General features: G+C 44.2%; 1 protein-coding gene and 1 long non-coding RNA gene across 5 annotated transcripts in view; one reads left to right on the forward strand and one right to left on the reverse strand.

The window, feature by feature from the left end:
* Nucleotides 1–1,187: 1,187 nt before the first annotated feature.
* On the reverse strand, nucleotides 1,188–5,895 carry LOC121146810. Its single transcript, XR_005882251.1, has 3 exons — nucleotides 5,794–5,895; nucleotides 4,240–4,339; nucleotides 1,188–2,590 (listed from the first exon to the last, which is right to left on the reverse strand). It is a non-coding gene; the product is annotated as an uncharacterized LOC121146810 (long non-coding RNA).
* The window catches only part of GALNT7 (polypeptide N-acetylgalactosaminyltransferase 7), a 131,579-nt gene continuing 120,289 nt past the window's right edge, over nucleotides 5,692–16,981 (forward strand). For 2 of the 4 annotated variants that reach the window (XM_040966366.1, XM_040966364.1), the window contains exon 1: nucleotides 5,692–5,891. In XM_040966366.1, the coding sequence (XP_040822300.1) occupies nucleotides 5,766–5,891 (126 nt within the window). In that variant the 5' untranslated portion in view covers nucleotides 5,692–5,765. The remainder of the gene's footprint in view (nucleotides 5,892–16,981) is intronic. The other 2 variants (XM_040966367.1, XM_040966368.1) reach the window with 1 other exon arrangement.

Genomic DNA, 16,981 nt, shown 5'->3' on the forward strand with positions numbered 1-16,981 from the left:
ACCTTTTCCAGAAACACAGAATTCAACATGGCTTACAGTTTCAGTTAGGAAAGAGGAAGGAAGTGTCCAACCATGAAGCTGAGACCAGCCATGGGGTAAGCAGAGGAAAACTTCCCAGAGTCTCTAACAAATCGAGGAGTTTGGGCTTAATTCTAAGAGCAATTGGACTCCGTCGAAAAAGTCTGAAATGAGTGGTGAGAGATAAAATCTGCATCAATCACCTCTTCAATAAATAGTTAAATTAGAAGAGCACTTCTAAATTTTAAGAGTCCAAAAACAGTACCAAATTATGAAGAGGTGGTGCTCTACAGTGTGAAATGTAAGAGAGCTTTTAAATAAGCATTTTTGCCTTCAAAACACTGTAGGAGACCATTAACCTCATCAAATGGAAGCTCTTGACAACAGTCTTTTATTCCAGATGAGTACAATTCAGGAATTACCCATTAAGCTTATGACAGAAATAGTAATCCATGTCAGAAAAAAAAATTACCAAAGTAGAATCTGACTTTGTGGTATTCCAGAGGAGTACAAATTAAATCTCAATCATATAAACATCATGCTGTCAACCTCAGAATTTTAGTATTAGAATGAATTATTGAACATTATTTTGATCCAACATCTCAGTATAGCAGATAAATAAAAAATATTTCTTTGTAAGATAATCAGAAATAAGCAATAATTTGAGTCTAGAAGAACTCTTTTTGAACAATTCAGCTTATCATAATGGTTACCCCCAATATGTGCAAAAACAGTGTCTCTACCCAGGTATTTCGATTACCAACACTGCTTCTGATTGCCAACTTTGAGTATCCATACCCTTGGACTGCCCTACACTCCCGCCCCAACACAGTACCAGATTCTGGGTTCCCCGAGCTCAGATCCTTCACCCTGGACAAAGTCAGTTTGCCCTACTATGAGCAGCCCTACAGACAGACCCCCATGCTGAGGAACTCAAGTCTCCCTCCTGCTTTCCAGGGAGGAATTGAGGCATACCTGCTGGCCACGTGCAACACCTTGGGAGCAGACTCTTCGGGCCTCAATGAGTCATCAGATTACAATTTCAGCCAACAACCCTGCAAGATCCTCCCAAGTGACCTGAGCCAAATTGCTCAGTGAAACCACTCCTAGATGCCTGACCAGCAAGTGCTACATTTGGGGCTAATTTGCTATAAAAAAAAAATCATTAAACACTATATAAAATCAGTATATTCTTAATAAACCACACTCCCCTTGACACATAAATAGTATTTCTTTTCTAAACATCTTGACTTTAAAATATTACTATTGGTGATCCCTTCCTTCTAGAAGAAGAGGTGATTAAGTGGCTTATGGAATAGCTAACAGGGTACTTAACTTAAAATTTATAGGTCACCGATTCTAATTTAACCTCAGTACTTGGCAACTAGATGTAGTTGAAATGTGGCTGCAAAGAGTATTGCTCTTAGCTGCATGTTCCCATTTCAATACTTTAAAAAAGATTAAATCTCAGGGTATACAAGCATCTGAATTTAAATTAAAACTATCACTTTCTCTTTAGTCCCTCGTAGGATGCTGAATCAGGAAGAAACAGTAGCATCTCTGTTGATGATGATGAACATGTGCAAAATAATCACATTTCTAGTGAAAGAAAACCTTAAGTATTTTTTCTTTGTAAAAACATCCAGGTAGAGGAATGACACTTGAGCAACCCCTGACCTCTCTTCAAAGTTTCTTCCTTTTATATTCTCAACCCAATTACTTAGCAACCCATCAGAAACTATTTATTGAACCCTTTCTCCACAGCAGCCACGGGGATATAATAGGCTGTACCTTCATGTGCCTTTTTATGTGGGAGTAGAAGAAGGTTACAGTGCAGTGATAATTAACAGGGAAGGAAAAGCATATGCTCAGAGGAAGCACCTGGTAGGGGACCCAGCCCAGTACATTGATGGGGAATGATGAGGGAAACTCTAGGAAAAGAGCTTTTTGTAACTGACATCTAAGCTGAATGTTAAGGCATCAGAAGGTATTTCAGGCAAAAAGAACTCCCTTTACAAAGGTCTAAAGGCAAGCTGAGTTACACTTCGAAAGGTTTGGCTGCAGCATAGAGGAAGCTGGTGAGAGCCCAGGGGAGTGCAGTCCAAGAATGGGCACAAATCCTTACAGTGGGTTCTCCCACGGCAGAACTGACACAGGAATTTTTTTTTTTAAAAAAAGAAAACAAATCTTTAATTCCCTGACTTTTTGCATCCTGTCTGGAAGCACTTATTTATATTGCAGGCCTGGAAGGCTAGTCCAGTTTGGCAAAGATGTTAGTGGTAAGAGTTCTGAGGTTAGCAAAACTTACACCGGAGGCGGATATTTAGTTTAGTGGTTAAGATTCCCTCATTCCACATCAGAGTACCTGGGTTTGCTTCCTGGCTCCTGACTGCAGCTCCTGATTGCACAGACCCTCAAAGGTGGCAATGACGGCTCAAACAGTAGGGTTCCTGCTTTGCGTGGGAGACCTGCACTGTTTCAGGCCCTTGGCTTTAGCTCTGGTCCAGCCCTGGCTGTTGTTGCCATTTAGGGAGTAAATAAGTAGACAGGAGCTGTATTTGCCTCTCTCTCTCTGAAATTTAAAAAAAAAGGACAGGTTGAAACCCTGCTTGAGAACAGCCATAATATCAATATTAGGCTGCATAATATAAAAAGTATGAAGTACTTTTTACATGCCAGGTGCATGAAACATTTTTTATTTGCCTCCCCAGTTACCTTCCTTCTGAGACCTCAGCTGGCCTTCAAGCCGAAGGCCCCATCCACATGAGACCTTATAACCTGACAGAATTCAAAGCTTCTCTTGGCTACTCTCCTACATCCCTCCATTCAGTTCTAGAGTTTTCCCTCCTGCACTGAACATTACCCTAGGACAAACTACAAGTATTCCACCCTGGCAATTCCTGTCACATAGCACAGGCAGAGAGTAATAAGAATTCTATCACACTATCTGTTCTTTATATTTGCATATATACTAGACCCCAATATTCCTTCTGATAATATTGTGAGTCTTGTAACCACTACTTGGCAGATAACAGCCCCAGGTTCAGAGTCCCTCTCGTTTTCTAAACAGTCCTGTCAGCTCCACAAAGACTTTCCAGCCCAGCTGCAATAGGCTTACATTTTTTTTAGCATAATTTCAGGTTCTTTTTAAACATTGTTAGAGGGCCCAGCATGGCAGTTTAGTGGCTAAAGTCCTTGCCTTGCATGCACTGGCATCCCATATGGGTACTGGTTCATGTCCCGGCTGCTCCATTTCCCATCCAGCTCCCTGGAAAGGCAACTGAACATTGGCCCAAAGCCTTGGGACCCTGCACCCACATGGGAGCCTGGAAGAAGCTCAAGGTTTCTGGCTTCAGATCAGATGTGCTTAGCTCCAGCTGTTGTGGCCACTTGGAAAATGAACCAGCGGATGAAAGATCTTTCTCTTTCCTTCTCTCTGTAGATCTGAGTTTCTAATAAAAATAAATAAATCTTTAAAAAAAAAATGGTTACAGCTCAGAAAAACACGGACTTTTATAACTATAGACGCTTCCACCAATTCTACCCTTGTATCCTTCACAGGTTCTATATTCTGTGTGTGAAACTAGAGGGAGGAGTGGTGGTAGCAGGATCTTCTCTGAGTATTATGGTTGTCAAAGAACCACTCCTATCACTTCAATGGTATTGCTTCCCACTGGCCCCCTTGCTGGTTACACTCAGAAAGATAAAACTTTTCTATCTTCCTATTAAGAAACTCTGTTCTCTGATAGGGAAAACAGAAGCACAGTTTACAGGTTTAATTATTCAGATCAACATTGGCTGCTGAGTTAAAATGGAATTGTTCTCTCAGTTGACTGGCATAAGATCCCTTGCTGGTCACCTGTTCTAAGCCAAACCTCAAATGTAGTGGTGTACCTCACTTCTGAAGAGCTCAAGTTGGACCCTGAGAAAACCTACTCCCACTTCCCAAAGCTGCCCCGGTTTGTCTTTTTCCAACTCCCTCCTTCTCATTGCTTCTCTGAAGGCTGACACTTAGTTTAAACCTATCTGGATCCTTACTAACGGGAGATTCCTGGATCCCCACATGGACCCAGCAAGGAGCCATCAGTTTTGTTAGCATCGTGTTACTCGGCAAAGGCCCTGAGTGAAGTCTCCCCCAGGTTGTACTTGAAGTCAGTGGTTTTAAGGTAAGGAAAGGGCAGAAATGCTGAGTCAGACAGTGCTGTGTGTTCAACTCCTCACCTCCCTCAGGTGGGCACCTCACAGAAAACTAGAAACCAGTCTACACTTCAGGAACCATGCTCTTCATTGAGATTCTTCCTTCAAATGCTTTGTGGAAATCCTGAAAAACAAAAAGGGACATCTATAGGATATGCTAGCTTGATATTCACCCAAACAATGAAGCACATGAGTTGGTATAATTCTTCACAATTCAAATTCTCTATTCCACGCTCAGTTTTAAATAGCCAGGTTTTATTTATTTGTAGATTAAAAAAATTTTAAAAGACTTGCAGATACGAAGCAATATCAGGAAAAAAGATCAACCTTCACCATCCCCCAAACCTAGCATAAATTCTTAAACCTTCTGGTTTAGGCGGTTTGGAGTACTCCAAAAACATTGTTAATGCCTGCGATGTAAAGTAGCTGGCATTTTTAATGGAAGGTTTGGATGTAAATATTTCCTCAGGGCGGGGCATTGGTCAAACAGTTTTAGTGTCCTTGCCTATGCAATGGAGGTATCACAGACAAGCCATTCAAGACACAGAATTCGAGGAACCACATTTGAGTGGCTGGAATCCAGACTAAGGAGGACACTAAGGGATGAAGCATTGTTTGAAACATTAGAAATCCTCCGTCTGTGGAATATAATCTCATCAGTCTGGGAACGGGGCTGGTATTGCCTGTTAGCTTAGGACCACTGACTTTCCTCGCATCAGCTCAAGAGAAAGAGAAACGCGGCTTTTCCAAAGGAGTTCCTCCAGCTCGGTGATATTTGCACATCTTACCTGCCTTTCAGTTACAAATCCACCTCCTTAAGGAGAAGTGTGAAAAAGCAAGAGCAATCAATAATAATAAAAATCCTCTCGGCTATAAATCAGCCACGTGGAGCTACTGCTGCGGCAGCCCTGACTTCCTGGTTTGCTTCCTGCAAGCCGGTCGGCGGGGGGCTCAGGGCTAGGGGCGAGTGAGGCTGCAAGGTGCGCCCGAGAGCCGCTGCTCAGGCGGCGGTGGCCCGGGGGACCCTGGAGGACTCGGCGCCAAGGACTAGAGTTGAGGTCCAGAATTACAATAAAAGTTTGGGAACCTGGAAGCCTGAAGAGCTGAGCTGTAGGGGCAAAGGCTAAGGAGACCAGAGCCGGGGAAAAGTCTAAGTTAGTTTCGAGGTAGCTGGGGGGGCTCTTCGGCTTGGGAAGAGGAAAGGAGGCGGGTGGCGGACTGCAAGGGAGGAAGCTCGGAGGTGCGAGGACACCGGTGGGCTCGAGCTGTGCCGAGGCAGCCGCAGGGGAGGAAGGGGGCCGCGGCAGAGCGCGGTCCGGGCCCCGCGGGCCACGGGGAGGGGCCGGAGGGAAGAGCCCAGGGGAAGGTAGAGCCGAGGGGAGTTCCGGATTTGGAGCTGAAAAGGGCAGGCGGCGGAGAGGGCGGCAGCGGGAGCGGCAGGGGTGGGGGAACGTGAAGGAGGCGGCGAGCCTGAGAGGAGGGGGAAGGAGGGAGGGGAGAGCTGTGGCGGCGGCTGCGCCGGGCTGTGTGTCTCTCGCCGCCGGAGGAAGATGAGGCTGAAGATTGGGTTCATCTTACGCAGTCTGCTGATAGTGGGAAGCTTCCTGGGGCTGGTGGTCCTCTGGTCTTCCCTCTCTTCGCGGCCGGACGACCAGAGCCCGTTGAGCAGGATAAGGGTAAGTGACCCGCCCGGCCCCCTCCGGCGGCGGGCGACCTGCAACTTGTGTTGTTTGCGCGCGCGCGCGTGTGTGTGTATGTGTGAGTGTGTGTGTGTGTGTGAGGCGGACGCAGGGGGCGGCGGGGTCGCGGCGCGGCGTTGGCGCCGCAGCTCCGCAGGTGGTGCAGGCGCAGCGCAGGGCCGGTCGGGGGCGCCGAGCCCCCCGCGCACCCTGTCCACCCTGGCCGCGGCCGGCCCGCCCCTTCCTCCCGCGCTTCCTCGCTCCGGGGCTCCGCGCCGCCTCCGACACCCGCGCTGTCCCTGCTGCGGGTGCCGGCGGCTGCTGAAGCGGCTTCCCTCCACACCCCGGGACTCTGCTCCGAGGTCCACGGGGGCCGCAGCCGCTCGCCCGGTACCGGGACCGCCGCCGCGATGGTGGCGAGGGCGGGGAGGGGGAGGACGCGGGGTTGGTCCAGGCTGCGGCCTGTGGCGCGTGCAGGCCTGAAGGAGGCGAGATGCCGCCGCCACCGGCGGGTCGGATGGACCAGGCCTTTTGGTCCAGCCTCTCCCCCCCACCCCCGACCCCGCCACCTCCCGTCCCGGGTAGGGGGCTGCTCCTGGCCCGGCGCTCCCCAGGCAGCCCGCCGGGTAGTGGGAGGGCGATGGCGCCCCGCCTCCAGCTCCTACGGAGAGCGCCGCCTCCCTCTGCACTCGGGCGGCTGGGAGACCCGGTGCGATGTGCGGCGGAGGCCTCGCCCTGGACCGGCCGTTCTTCTGGCTTTCCTGCACGAAGGGAGGGGCAGTTGGCCGGGGATTGCCGAGGGGCGTCCCCGCTCCGCCAGCCGAGAGCCGGGCGTCTGGGGAAGCCCCTTCCCTGCGGGCGGCGCTCCGGCACTGCCGAGGGGACTGGGCGACAGTTTCCCTTTCTGGGCTGCCACAGGGCTGCTCCAGCCGAGAAAACTAACTTGTGCCGCGGGCCGGCCGGCTGCCCGCCCCGCGGTAGCTTCCCGGCTCGCCCAGCCCGACGCTGCGCGGAGCTCCTGCGGCTCCGCTGGGACGCATTTGTCTGCCGCCCGAGACGAGAGTGTTAGCTCTGACGCTCCCCGGCTTTTGAGGGTTTAGTCAGGCGCCTGGGAACGTTAGTTACCGCCAGCCGCACCGCGCGGGCAATGGGCCGCGGTGACTGCGGCTCCACCGCTCCAGCACTTGGCGGAGCATACCGGCCTGATCTCCCCCAAGCCTGACCCTGTCCACTGAGCTAAGCCCTTACAGACCCGGCCTCGGCTCAGGCGCATCCCGAACATGGGATGCTCCCCCGCACTTCCTCCCCGGGGCTTGATGCCTGTGGGGGTACTTGAGGGCGTGAGGGGTTCTGATTCGCAGAGGTGGGAGGAAGTGCTTTGTGCAAAGAAGATCAGCCTTGGCATTTACCTGAGCCTCTTTTTTTTTATTAACTTTCTTCTGGAAAGTTGGCACAGAGGAGTTGGATGATAGGATGTATTTTGCTAGTGGTTTAATCTGCAAGTTTCAGTATGCAGTCATAACCCTGGTGGAGTCCCTTTGCAGTATTTGGTGGATTCCAGTGTAGGTCATCTACGTTGATGGTGACTTTTTAAAATCACCTTTTCAATATTTCTGCGACTTTAAGACTCAGCTCTCCTAGAGTGTGGGTGACCTTTTTATGATATTGCTTTCAAATGGTTATTGGCCAAGAATAACTTAGTATTACAGTTACATGATTATATTTACATCATCATGTAGAAGTGTTAACCACCCATTTTCTAGTAGAAAAATTGACAAAACAGGCCATGTTGAGAAAAATCCCCTGGTTCTCTCCGTGTAAAGGGTGTGGGAACACCATCTCTTGAACTATTTTATTAGTACTGATAAATAAGCCGTAATATTCATTCAGTAATCCATGACGTGTGTTATCTTGATTTTTTTTTTTGGTCTGACATACTTGATAGTGGACCTGAGTAATATTAAAAAAGGAACACTTGGGTATCAAGAAAGCAGAAACCTTAGCTATCCATGCAAATAGTCATCAAGGCAATTTAAGGTACAACTTGGACATCCTTAGAGCATCAACAGAGGCTGTTGCCTCCCATTAATGAAAGCAAGGTAGGAGCTTTTGAGATGCAGCAGTAGAAGACATCTTGAGGGGTGATTCTCATCAGATACCCAGCGCCTGACTTCAGGTGTCTGTTCTTGTAGGTGTTGTCACCCTTTGCGAGACTTCCATTTGGCTTCAGTGCTGTTCTCATGGGCTGTTTCAGATCCCTTTCAGTCACCCAACTTAGGCTGAAACAGCCCTTTTTACTAATTATAAGGTGTGCTCCACCCCAGCCTCCCTGTGCCACTTTTATCTTATGCTGTCTGTGTTTCAGACACTAAACAAGACCCTAGGCTTGAAATTCCTGGGTTATTCCCAGTTTATACTTATTGTTATACATAGAAATTGGACTTCGTTTTACATAGAAAAACTATGGGGCAGGGAGATTATGAAAGTCTTATCTGCTGAAAGAACGGTGGCGTTCCAAGATCTGAAGTGGACATGTTGTTGATCTGGAAGTGGGAGGGAGTACTGCAGAGTGGGAACAGTATGTGCAGAAGTCCTCAGGCAGTGAGTCTGGAAGGAACATGAAGAGATGAGATACTGTGAAAGTGTGGAAAGTATTACCATAGCTAACACTAGGGATCAGGCTTTAAGGGCAGTGGGAAACCACTGAAGGATTGTAAGTAGGAAAGACATATGATCTGATTTGTGTTTGGAAAAGAACATCCGGCTTCCTGCAGGTAGCATGCATTGGCCTACTGAGCAGCTAGGAGTTCTGTTAGAGTTTTTAACAGTTCAGGTGGCACATGATGTTGCTTGTGTTAGCCAGGTGACACAGAGATGAGGAAAAGTAAATTGATTAAATTTGCTGTTAAAAGATTCCATAGCTCAGGATTTGGTGATTGGACATGAGGGTACAGGTTTCAGGGGATCCAGAATGATAGTTTCATTATGGAAGTTCTGAAGACAAAATTTTACATTCTTACATGTCATAGTTATGGGAAGCCTTATGCTTTTGGGCATTGCCCTTTGAAGGTTTTTAAGGTGAGAGCTTATTAAGAAAATGTATTAAGACTTGCAAAGCATAGAAAGTTCCGTTAAGTAAATTCTGTGGTATCTGAGACTGACATCATTTACTTCAGATTTTAGCTGTGAGTGAGTGTTATTTAACCTTATTGCACCTCCTAATTATTTGTACCTTTTGTAATAAGATCTTGTGATATAACCTATAAATCAATCACCCATATAAAAAAAACCTCAAAGTTGAACCATAGGTCTCTGAAAATGAAGATTTGTAAAAGAAATGTTTACAGGTCATTAACTTCAGTGGTTCTATTAAAAAAAGATTCAGTACTGGTGAGGAACAATATGCAAATTGATGATTCTCTGAAGGTGCAAATACTACTTTATTCAATCAATAATGCCACTTGGGTCCCGGATATGTCTTGTAGGACACATTCAAGAACTTGTGCTAGGCCGATAGCTTTTATGTGATGTGCCGACTGACAGGTTTGAAAGGAGTATTGTTTAAATGAGGACTGGTGGCCACATTGATTATACTGTCACAGTTGAGAGTTGCTGATGGGCTGTAACCTGAAAAATCCTGCTCTTGACCATAATGAGATTTTATTTCCCATGGAAGCTCTGTGTTTACTAATAGGGATGGAGCTGTCACTTGCTAGCTCAAGTGTGGTGCCTGTATGCTTCTCTCAGTTCCCCGAGCTTACATAAGCATCAAGACTGGTTTTTGCCTTTATTTACTTTTTTCAACCCTCTCCATTCCCTCCCATCCCTTCACACTTAATAAATATCACATCACCTGGTTATAAAATCTGGACTTTTTAAGCCTGAAATTACTGCAAGTCTTTGTGTATCTTCCGAGTTGAAAATGGAAAGTTTTTGTATTTCCTAAAGGTTCCTGTCCTACCCATGGTGAGTTCTTGAGAAGGTAGGATTCACGTTGCCACCCACGATATATGTTCTCCTGTGCTGAGTTTACAGAAAGCATTTGCTGCATTTTTGCCAAATAATATAAAGTAAGGTACATCCATTATTCCTCCCCATAGATTGGGACGCTGAAAATGTTTAGTAAATTCTTAAGCATTGTCCTATTGATTGTGTGTAGTTGTTTCCCATTCAGTGGTGTGAGGTCAGGCATTTACCTTGTTTCTATCTGGGCCCCCTGTCTCCTTCCTGCTCCTAGAAGGCCCCAGGTATACTACTGAGAATACTGAAGCAGAAGTCCTTGTCTTCCTTCAGGAGTTCATATTTCCAGTTGTTAGCAGAGGGGAGAGCAATTCTTAATCCTGCTGCAGTGTAAGGAGATAGAAGGGAAGGTTATCACAAGGATATGTTTTGTTCATGGCCAAAGCAGTAGGTAGAAAAATTTTAAAATAACCATTTAGGGAATACACAGTTCTTAATAAAAAGAATGAAAACTGTGAAACAGCAATTGATTTGTATCACTGTTTTGTTACTTTGGCTGGCTGGGTGGAGTGGGAAGTGAAGTGTACAATACCATTTACATTTCAGCCTAAGGTGCATTTGATCCGTCAATAACTGATTGAACACTGAGGGAGAGGAAAAAATGCATCATGAATGCAAAGCAAAATTCTGAGCTTGCATCATTTGTAAACAATATTTGTAAAGTCTGACTTCAGGATTATTAAAAGAGTTGGTCAGCAAAGTTTCATAAGCTGCTTTACACAGGAAAGCGGTTATGATTGTTATCAAACAAGGTAATTGTCTTTTTCATATTTTCAATTCTGATTTTTATTCCTGAAAATGAACATTATAGTTTGACAGGAAACAGTAGCTGTATTAAGGATTTAAAATCCTTAATCAAAGGCTATGAAAGGAATGATTTTATAGGTGTGTCATATGAAGTGGAAAATAGGCTAAGGGGTAGTAAGATAGAAGATGTATTAATATGGATGACATTCTTTATAACAATTAGGAAGTGTATTAATATTCCAAACATAGCACTTACTCAACAAGTATTTCTGATATTTGTTGAGGGTTTACTAACTGCCATCCATTGCTCCAGGCATGGGAGATAGTGGACAGTGGAGGAAATGGGAAGGCTTAGATACAATAAAGATGTCATTCAGATTTTTATCTTAATAGTCACAAATGAGAGGTTGTGTGTCTGACAATAGCAATTTTCTTTTGAAATATAAAACCAAACCTTTTTACAGGACCTATCAACCCAAAACCTACTCAGTCACAGTTATGTGTTGAGGAATTATTTTTTGGTGACACACAGGAAATGCAAAGATGTTAAGGACAAAGACTCACCCTGATCGCTTATGTGAGATAAACTGTCATAAAAGGGAGATCCTTACAGAGCAGCAGAATATATGGTTGTTCAGAAGGAAAACAAGAGCATGCCATTTCGCTGAACATAGAATGTCAATGGGATTTGTCCAAGTAGCAATATAGGGAAGAACATTCCAATCTAAAGGAATATAGTGAGGTTAGAAACAAACCCAGCTGTCGAGGCAAAAAGTGGTAGAATTTAAGATTAGTGAAGTAAGCCTGTGCCACATTTTGAAGGAAACTGAATGGTAAGCTAATGAATTCATTGTATTTTTATTAATTCAACAGAGAAGCTTTTTAGAGTTGAGGGAGTGGTGACATTTGTTTACTTATTAACTCTCAATTCAATCATTCACTCAGCAAATATTTCAAGTATTAAGTGTCTGCTAAATATTTATTGCTCTAAACATTGGATATGCTCTGGAGTAGTAGATGGTAACAGCAGTGATAGTTTACATGGGTTGAATTAGAGGGGATAACCTTGTAATGTGGGTCTCCTGTAGCCCCCCACTTTTACAAGGTAGAAAGAGGTTAACTGTCCACAGGAAGTGATCCAGCCAGGATTCAGTCCTTGATGTTCTAACTTAAGAGCTGTGCTGTCTAACCCAAACTGCAGATTTTTAAAACAAACACTTAAAAAAAAAAAGTTCACATGAACTATATGGCAGGAAAGATACTTGGATAATAGGATAATGCCACATAATCCCTGGGATTAGAATGAGGCTAGCATATTGGAGAAGTAAAAATAAGGCCAATGTGACTGAAGCACAGTGAGTTAGGAAGGGCTTGATGAGCTCGGAGTATAGTCAGGACCCAGATGATGAGGCGTTTGGCTCCTGTGGTCTAATATTGGGGTTATCATTTGTCTTAGTTTATATCTGTTGCCCTTTGACCACTAATATCCTTTCACTCTCAAAAGTACCCTGAGTTTAGTAGCAAATTTTGTGGTCACTTCATTATGTGTGGTTCTAGATAAACCAAATGAGTCATAGCCTTTTCTGGCCACAAGTGTATGGGCCACATAAATAAACAATTGCAGTGGGTATGACAAGAAGTGTATTGGCTAAGTGCGCTGGACCCAAGGAGCCAGAGAAAACACAGCATCTAGTCCATGAGATTGGGTGCTGTTTGAGAGCTTGTGTCAGAAAAGGATGTGCTGGCAATAGGAGCACATGAGCCTGGAAGAACAGTGTGTGCAAAAGCCTGCAGGACTGTGACTCATCCTGGAACCTGGATGATTGGTAGATGGAACTGGAGTGGGGAGGAATGGCAGAGAGGATACCACAAGGATGATTAGGTTTCAAGCCATGGAAAACTTGGAATGTTATGAGAAGTCAGACTAGGCAATATGGAATAATCTGGAAACAAAATACAAGATATATTTGAGGAAAGAATTACCTCTTAGGACCTAATAAAGCCTAAACTCAAGGGGGACCAAGGAACATACAAAGAGAGACGTTATGGAAATAGAATTGTCCAGTGTCACTAATGGGGAGGAGCTGTGCTTGATGGAATGGAAAAGGAAGGATGCTGATGCCTTGAGAAAGAGTGCCACTCTCTCAGCATTAGGGTCCCCAAGAGGATGTGTTTCACTACTGGTGAGTGGGCCCCATGCTCTGACTTTCTGATTATGTAGTGTGAATAGGGCAGTGATTTTGAGCTTCCAACGAGTTCCCCTGTTTGCTGTTTCTGCTGCTGCTCCAGAGAAGTACTTTGAGGGATCTGGTCTAAAAGATGTGTTGTCTTAATTACTGTGTATAAAATATGTATTTTATAGCACATACATCACTCAAGGACATATGTCTAGCAGGTAGGTGGAGATGAGAATAATATTCAGAAATGGGTGTGTGCAAATAACGGGCAGGAGTGTGGTGTTTGAAACTCAAGGAATGAACTGTAGCCTGCAGTTGGAGGAGGAAAAATGTGTGTAGGCAGGCAGAAATGTGGAGAATGCCTTCTTTTCAGGCTCCAGGAGGGGCAGACTTGAAGGTGCAGGCAGAAGTAAAATAATTTAGAGAATATTGTCTTATAAAAAACAAACTAAAATAACTAAGGGCCATCAGTAAATTCAAATGCCACACTGAGAACTGAATGACAAAGAATGCAGCAGACTGTGGAACTCGATGGGAGAGGGTTGGACTACAGTGGCATCATCATTGGCTTTGCAGTGTTAGTTTTGGTAGGTAATAGTCATCCTCACGCTGAGAAAATTACAAATAAAAAGAAACAGCTTGTCAGAGGACCCCAGCTATCAAAAAGGAACTTAACCCATTTTTGGTTATATCTGTGCTACATATTAAGTGCCTCTCTACCTCCCTCCACCCACCACTCTCCCAACTGTTGTGTGACAGATATGTGTATATATTTTAAGTGGAACCGTAAGCACATAGGTGTGATAATATGTAATATCACATATTTTAGGCATTACTATTATAAAACATTTTAGGCATTATATGGTTTCATTGTGAAGTCCAGTGGATTCCAAAGCTGAGATTAGAAAAAGTGTTTAATATTTGAAATTGGAGAGGAAAATCTTATTTTGAGGATATTAGATAGCTTTATTTTTTTCCCCTAAGATTTATTTTTATTGGAAAGTCAGATACAGAGAGAGGAAAGACAGAGACGAAAATCTCCATCCACTGATTCACTCCCCAAGTGGCTGCAATGGCTGGAGCTGAGCCAATCCAAAGCCAGGAGCCTCTTCTGGGTCTCCCGCTCAGGTGCAGGGTCCCAAGGCTTTGGGCTATCCTTGACTGCTTTCCCAGGCCACAAGCAGGGAGTTGGGTGGGAAGTAGAGCTGCCGGGAATAGAACTGGTGCCTATATGGGATCCTGGTTCATGCAAGGCCTGGACCTAGCTGCTAGGCTATCATGCCAGGCCCAGGTTTTAGTTTTTAATACATTAACATGGCTGATGTATATTTAAATAACAAGTAGAATTGCAAAATTGGTAGTCAGCATTTCATTAATCTTAGTTTTTAAAAATGAGGCTTTCCATTTTATTCTAGTTCAGCCCTGCTATTCCGAATGCAACTGTGAGACAGCTTGAACTGCAATTATCCTGGGCTTCAGTCCTTTCAGAGAGAGAAGAGCTAACTTAGAGTTGCTTCATTTGCTAGGAATCCTGAATATTTTAAAATGAGAAATGTTCTCATTTCTGCCCCATTATAAATTCCCTTCTGGTCTCCTCAGCCTTCATAGCATTTTCAGGCTTTGCTCTTTGAAAAGTATTTAAACACGCCAACAGGGAGACTTGATGCAGTTCACTGACTACAAGAGTTGGTACACTAAAACTTGAGGGGAAAAAAAAATCAGCGTTGCATTATCTAATTAGGTTCATAGCATTGCTGCACAACAGCCTGGTTCTCCAAATCTGGAAGGTGCAATTAACTGCCAGATTACATCAATACCAACTGGTGTGCTGATAAGTTTCTAGGCAGATGAATAGAATAGAATAGAATAGAATAGAATAGAATAGAATAGAATAGAATAGAATAGAATAGAATAGAATAGAATAACCTAATAATTTTTCCCATCTTTAATTTTTATTGATTCCCTGGGTTTCAGAATACATTTGGACCCCAAACGGTATACTACTGTATTCAATAGTACTCTTACCTACTTAATGATTATCTGGCTTAAATGTCATTTTGTAGTTATTACCTTTACGAAATTTATTTTTATAATATGCCTTAATGTTTATGCATAGAGCTACTTACTCTAAAAGCCTTGGATTCACTGGTAACATGTATACCTTATAAAAAGAATAGGTATTCGTTAAATAGGCGTTAGCTGAGAAACTGCCCAAACTTTGTCTGTGGTCATTCTTGTGAAAACGTGGTCAGCATTTCCTTCCTTTATTTAAAAGTTTTATTGATTTTTCCTTTTGTTTGGCTGGAGGTGGGGAGGCTGCCACCTCACACACTGGATGGCAGTGTCTTTCACCAGATGCTGCTTCTCTTCCCAGATAACTGCAACAGATAACACAGATCAGGTCCAAGCCAAGAGTCCAGATCTTTTTTCAAATTGAAAGTCAGATATGCAGAGAGGAGAGACAGAGAAGATCTTCTGTCCAGTGACTTACTCCCCAAGCCGCCGCAACAGCCGGAGCCAAGCGGATCCAAAGTCTGGAGCCCGGAGCTTCTTCTGTGTCTCCCACACGGGTGTAGGGTCCCAAAGCCTTGGGCCGTTCTCTACTGCTTTTCCAGGCCACAAGCAGGGAGCTGGATGGGAAGTGGGGCTGCCAGCATTAGAACCAGCACCCATTTGGGATCCCAGTGCATTCAAGGTGAGGACTTTAGGTGCTAGGCTATGGAGACAGGCCCAAGCGTCCAGAGCTTAACCTGATTTTCTCCCTGGGTAACAGGGATGCAATTCCTTGAGTCAGCACCTGCTTCCATCCAGTGTGTGAGGTGGCAGAAGCTGGTTTAAGGGCAGAGGAGCCAGGCCTGGACCTCTGAGAGGGGATGCAGGCATTCCAAGTGGTGGTTGTACTGCTATGGCTAATGCCCAACCCCAGCACTTCTGTTTCTTATAATATGCCTTCGTATTTGTAATTCTCCTTTAATTTTGGCTTTTCCTTTTAGTAAAACTGCCAACCAAAACCCACTACAACCTTTTCTGTTGTGAGCAAAGTTTGCAACCATCTTTTACAACTGGATGAATACTTCTAAGTTCTGGCTGAAACCCTGACTTAAAGCTAACCCATTGATTCCTAGTTATAAGCAGTGGTCTTAGATTCAGAAGGTAGCATAAGAAACACTTCAGAACGTTTTACAGAACTCTCAAAATTAGCACTTGTTGAAGAGGTGCTGTGGCAACATTAGCACAATATCTTTATACTTCTTTGAGAGGTTTTTCCTTATATTCTTCATGCTAAACAGAAAAAGACTAGAACAATAAGATACAATTGTACCTTGCAAGACTAAAGTCTGTCGGTAAGCCATAATGTTTGAAGTGCTCTCCAAGTTCTTTACTTGTCAGCATTTACTACTACACAGATTTTCTTACTGTGTTGAATCTGAAGTAAATGTTTCATGTACATTTTTATTAACATCTATTATTTTAAAAATAGTTCCCTTTCAACTCCAGCACGAAACAAAATTTTCAGTTTACTGAAGTGAGTCATGCCAGTGTCATTTTGCCAGAATCCATCAAAGATCTGAGTAAAATTGTTCAGGCACAGAAAATAGGAAGGGAAAATGAGAAGGAATTGCCTTTTCTAAGATTTATGTTTTTGAAAGGCAAGAATCCCTCTCATACACACACGTACGCACCATCCACTGGTTCACTCTACAAATGGACACAACAGCCAGGGCTGGATCAGGACGAGCCGGGACCTGTGAACTGTGTCTGCATCTCCCATGCGAGTGACAAGGATTTAAAGAACTGAAGTCATTATCTTTTGCTTCCTTGGTGCATTAGCAGGGAACTAAGTTGGAAGTCAAATAGCCAGGACTTGAACCAAAACTCTCGTAAAGGATGCGAGTACCCTAAATGACTGCTTAGCCCACCATACCACAATACCCCTCCCATTGGAAAAGTTCCATTTAGATGTATAGTTTATAATTTTTTAACATCTCAAAAAATGATTTGGAAACGGAGTTAAGTAAGAAATTTCATTTGCTCAATTGTTTAATTCATCAATGAAAAATCTATCTGTCTAGGAAGTTATTTGCCCAGAAAAATTTACCCTTTGATACACTGTACTATGCTGGGATTCTTTGTCAACAGCCT

Source organism: Ochotona curzoniae, unplaced genomic scaffold (genome assembly GCF_017591425.1).
Source record: "Ochotona curzoniae isolate NIBS_2020 unplaced genomic scaffold, NIBS_Ocur_1.0 scaffold_4505, whole genome shotgun sequence".
In the NCBI taxonomy this organism is placed as follows: Eukaryota; Metazoa; Chordata; class Mammalia; order Lagomorpha; family Ochotonidae; genus Ochotona; species Ochotona curzoniae.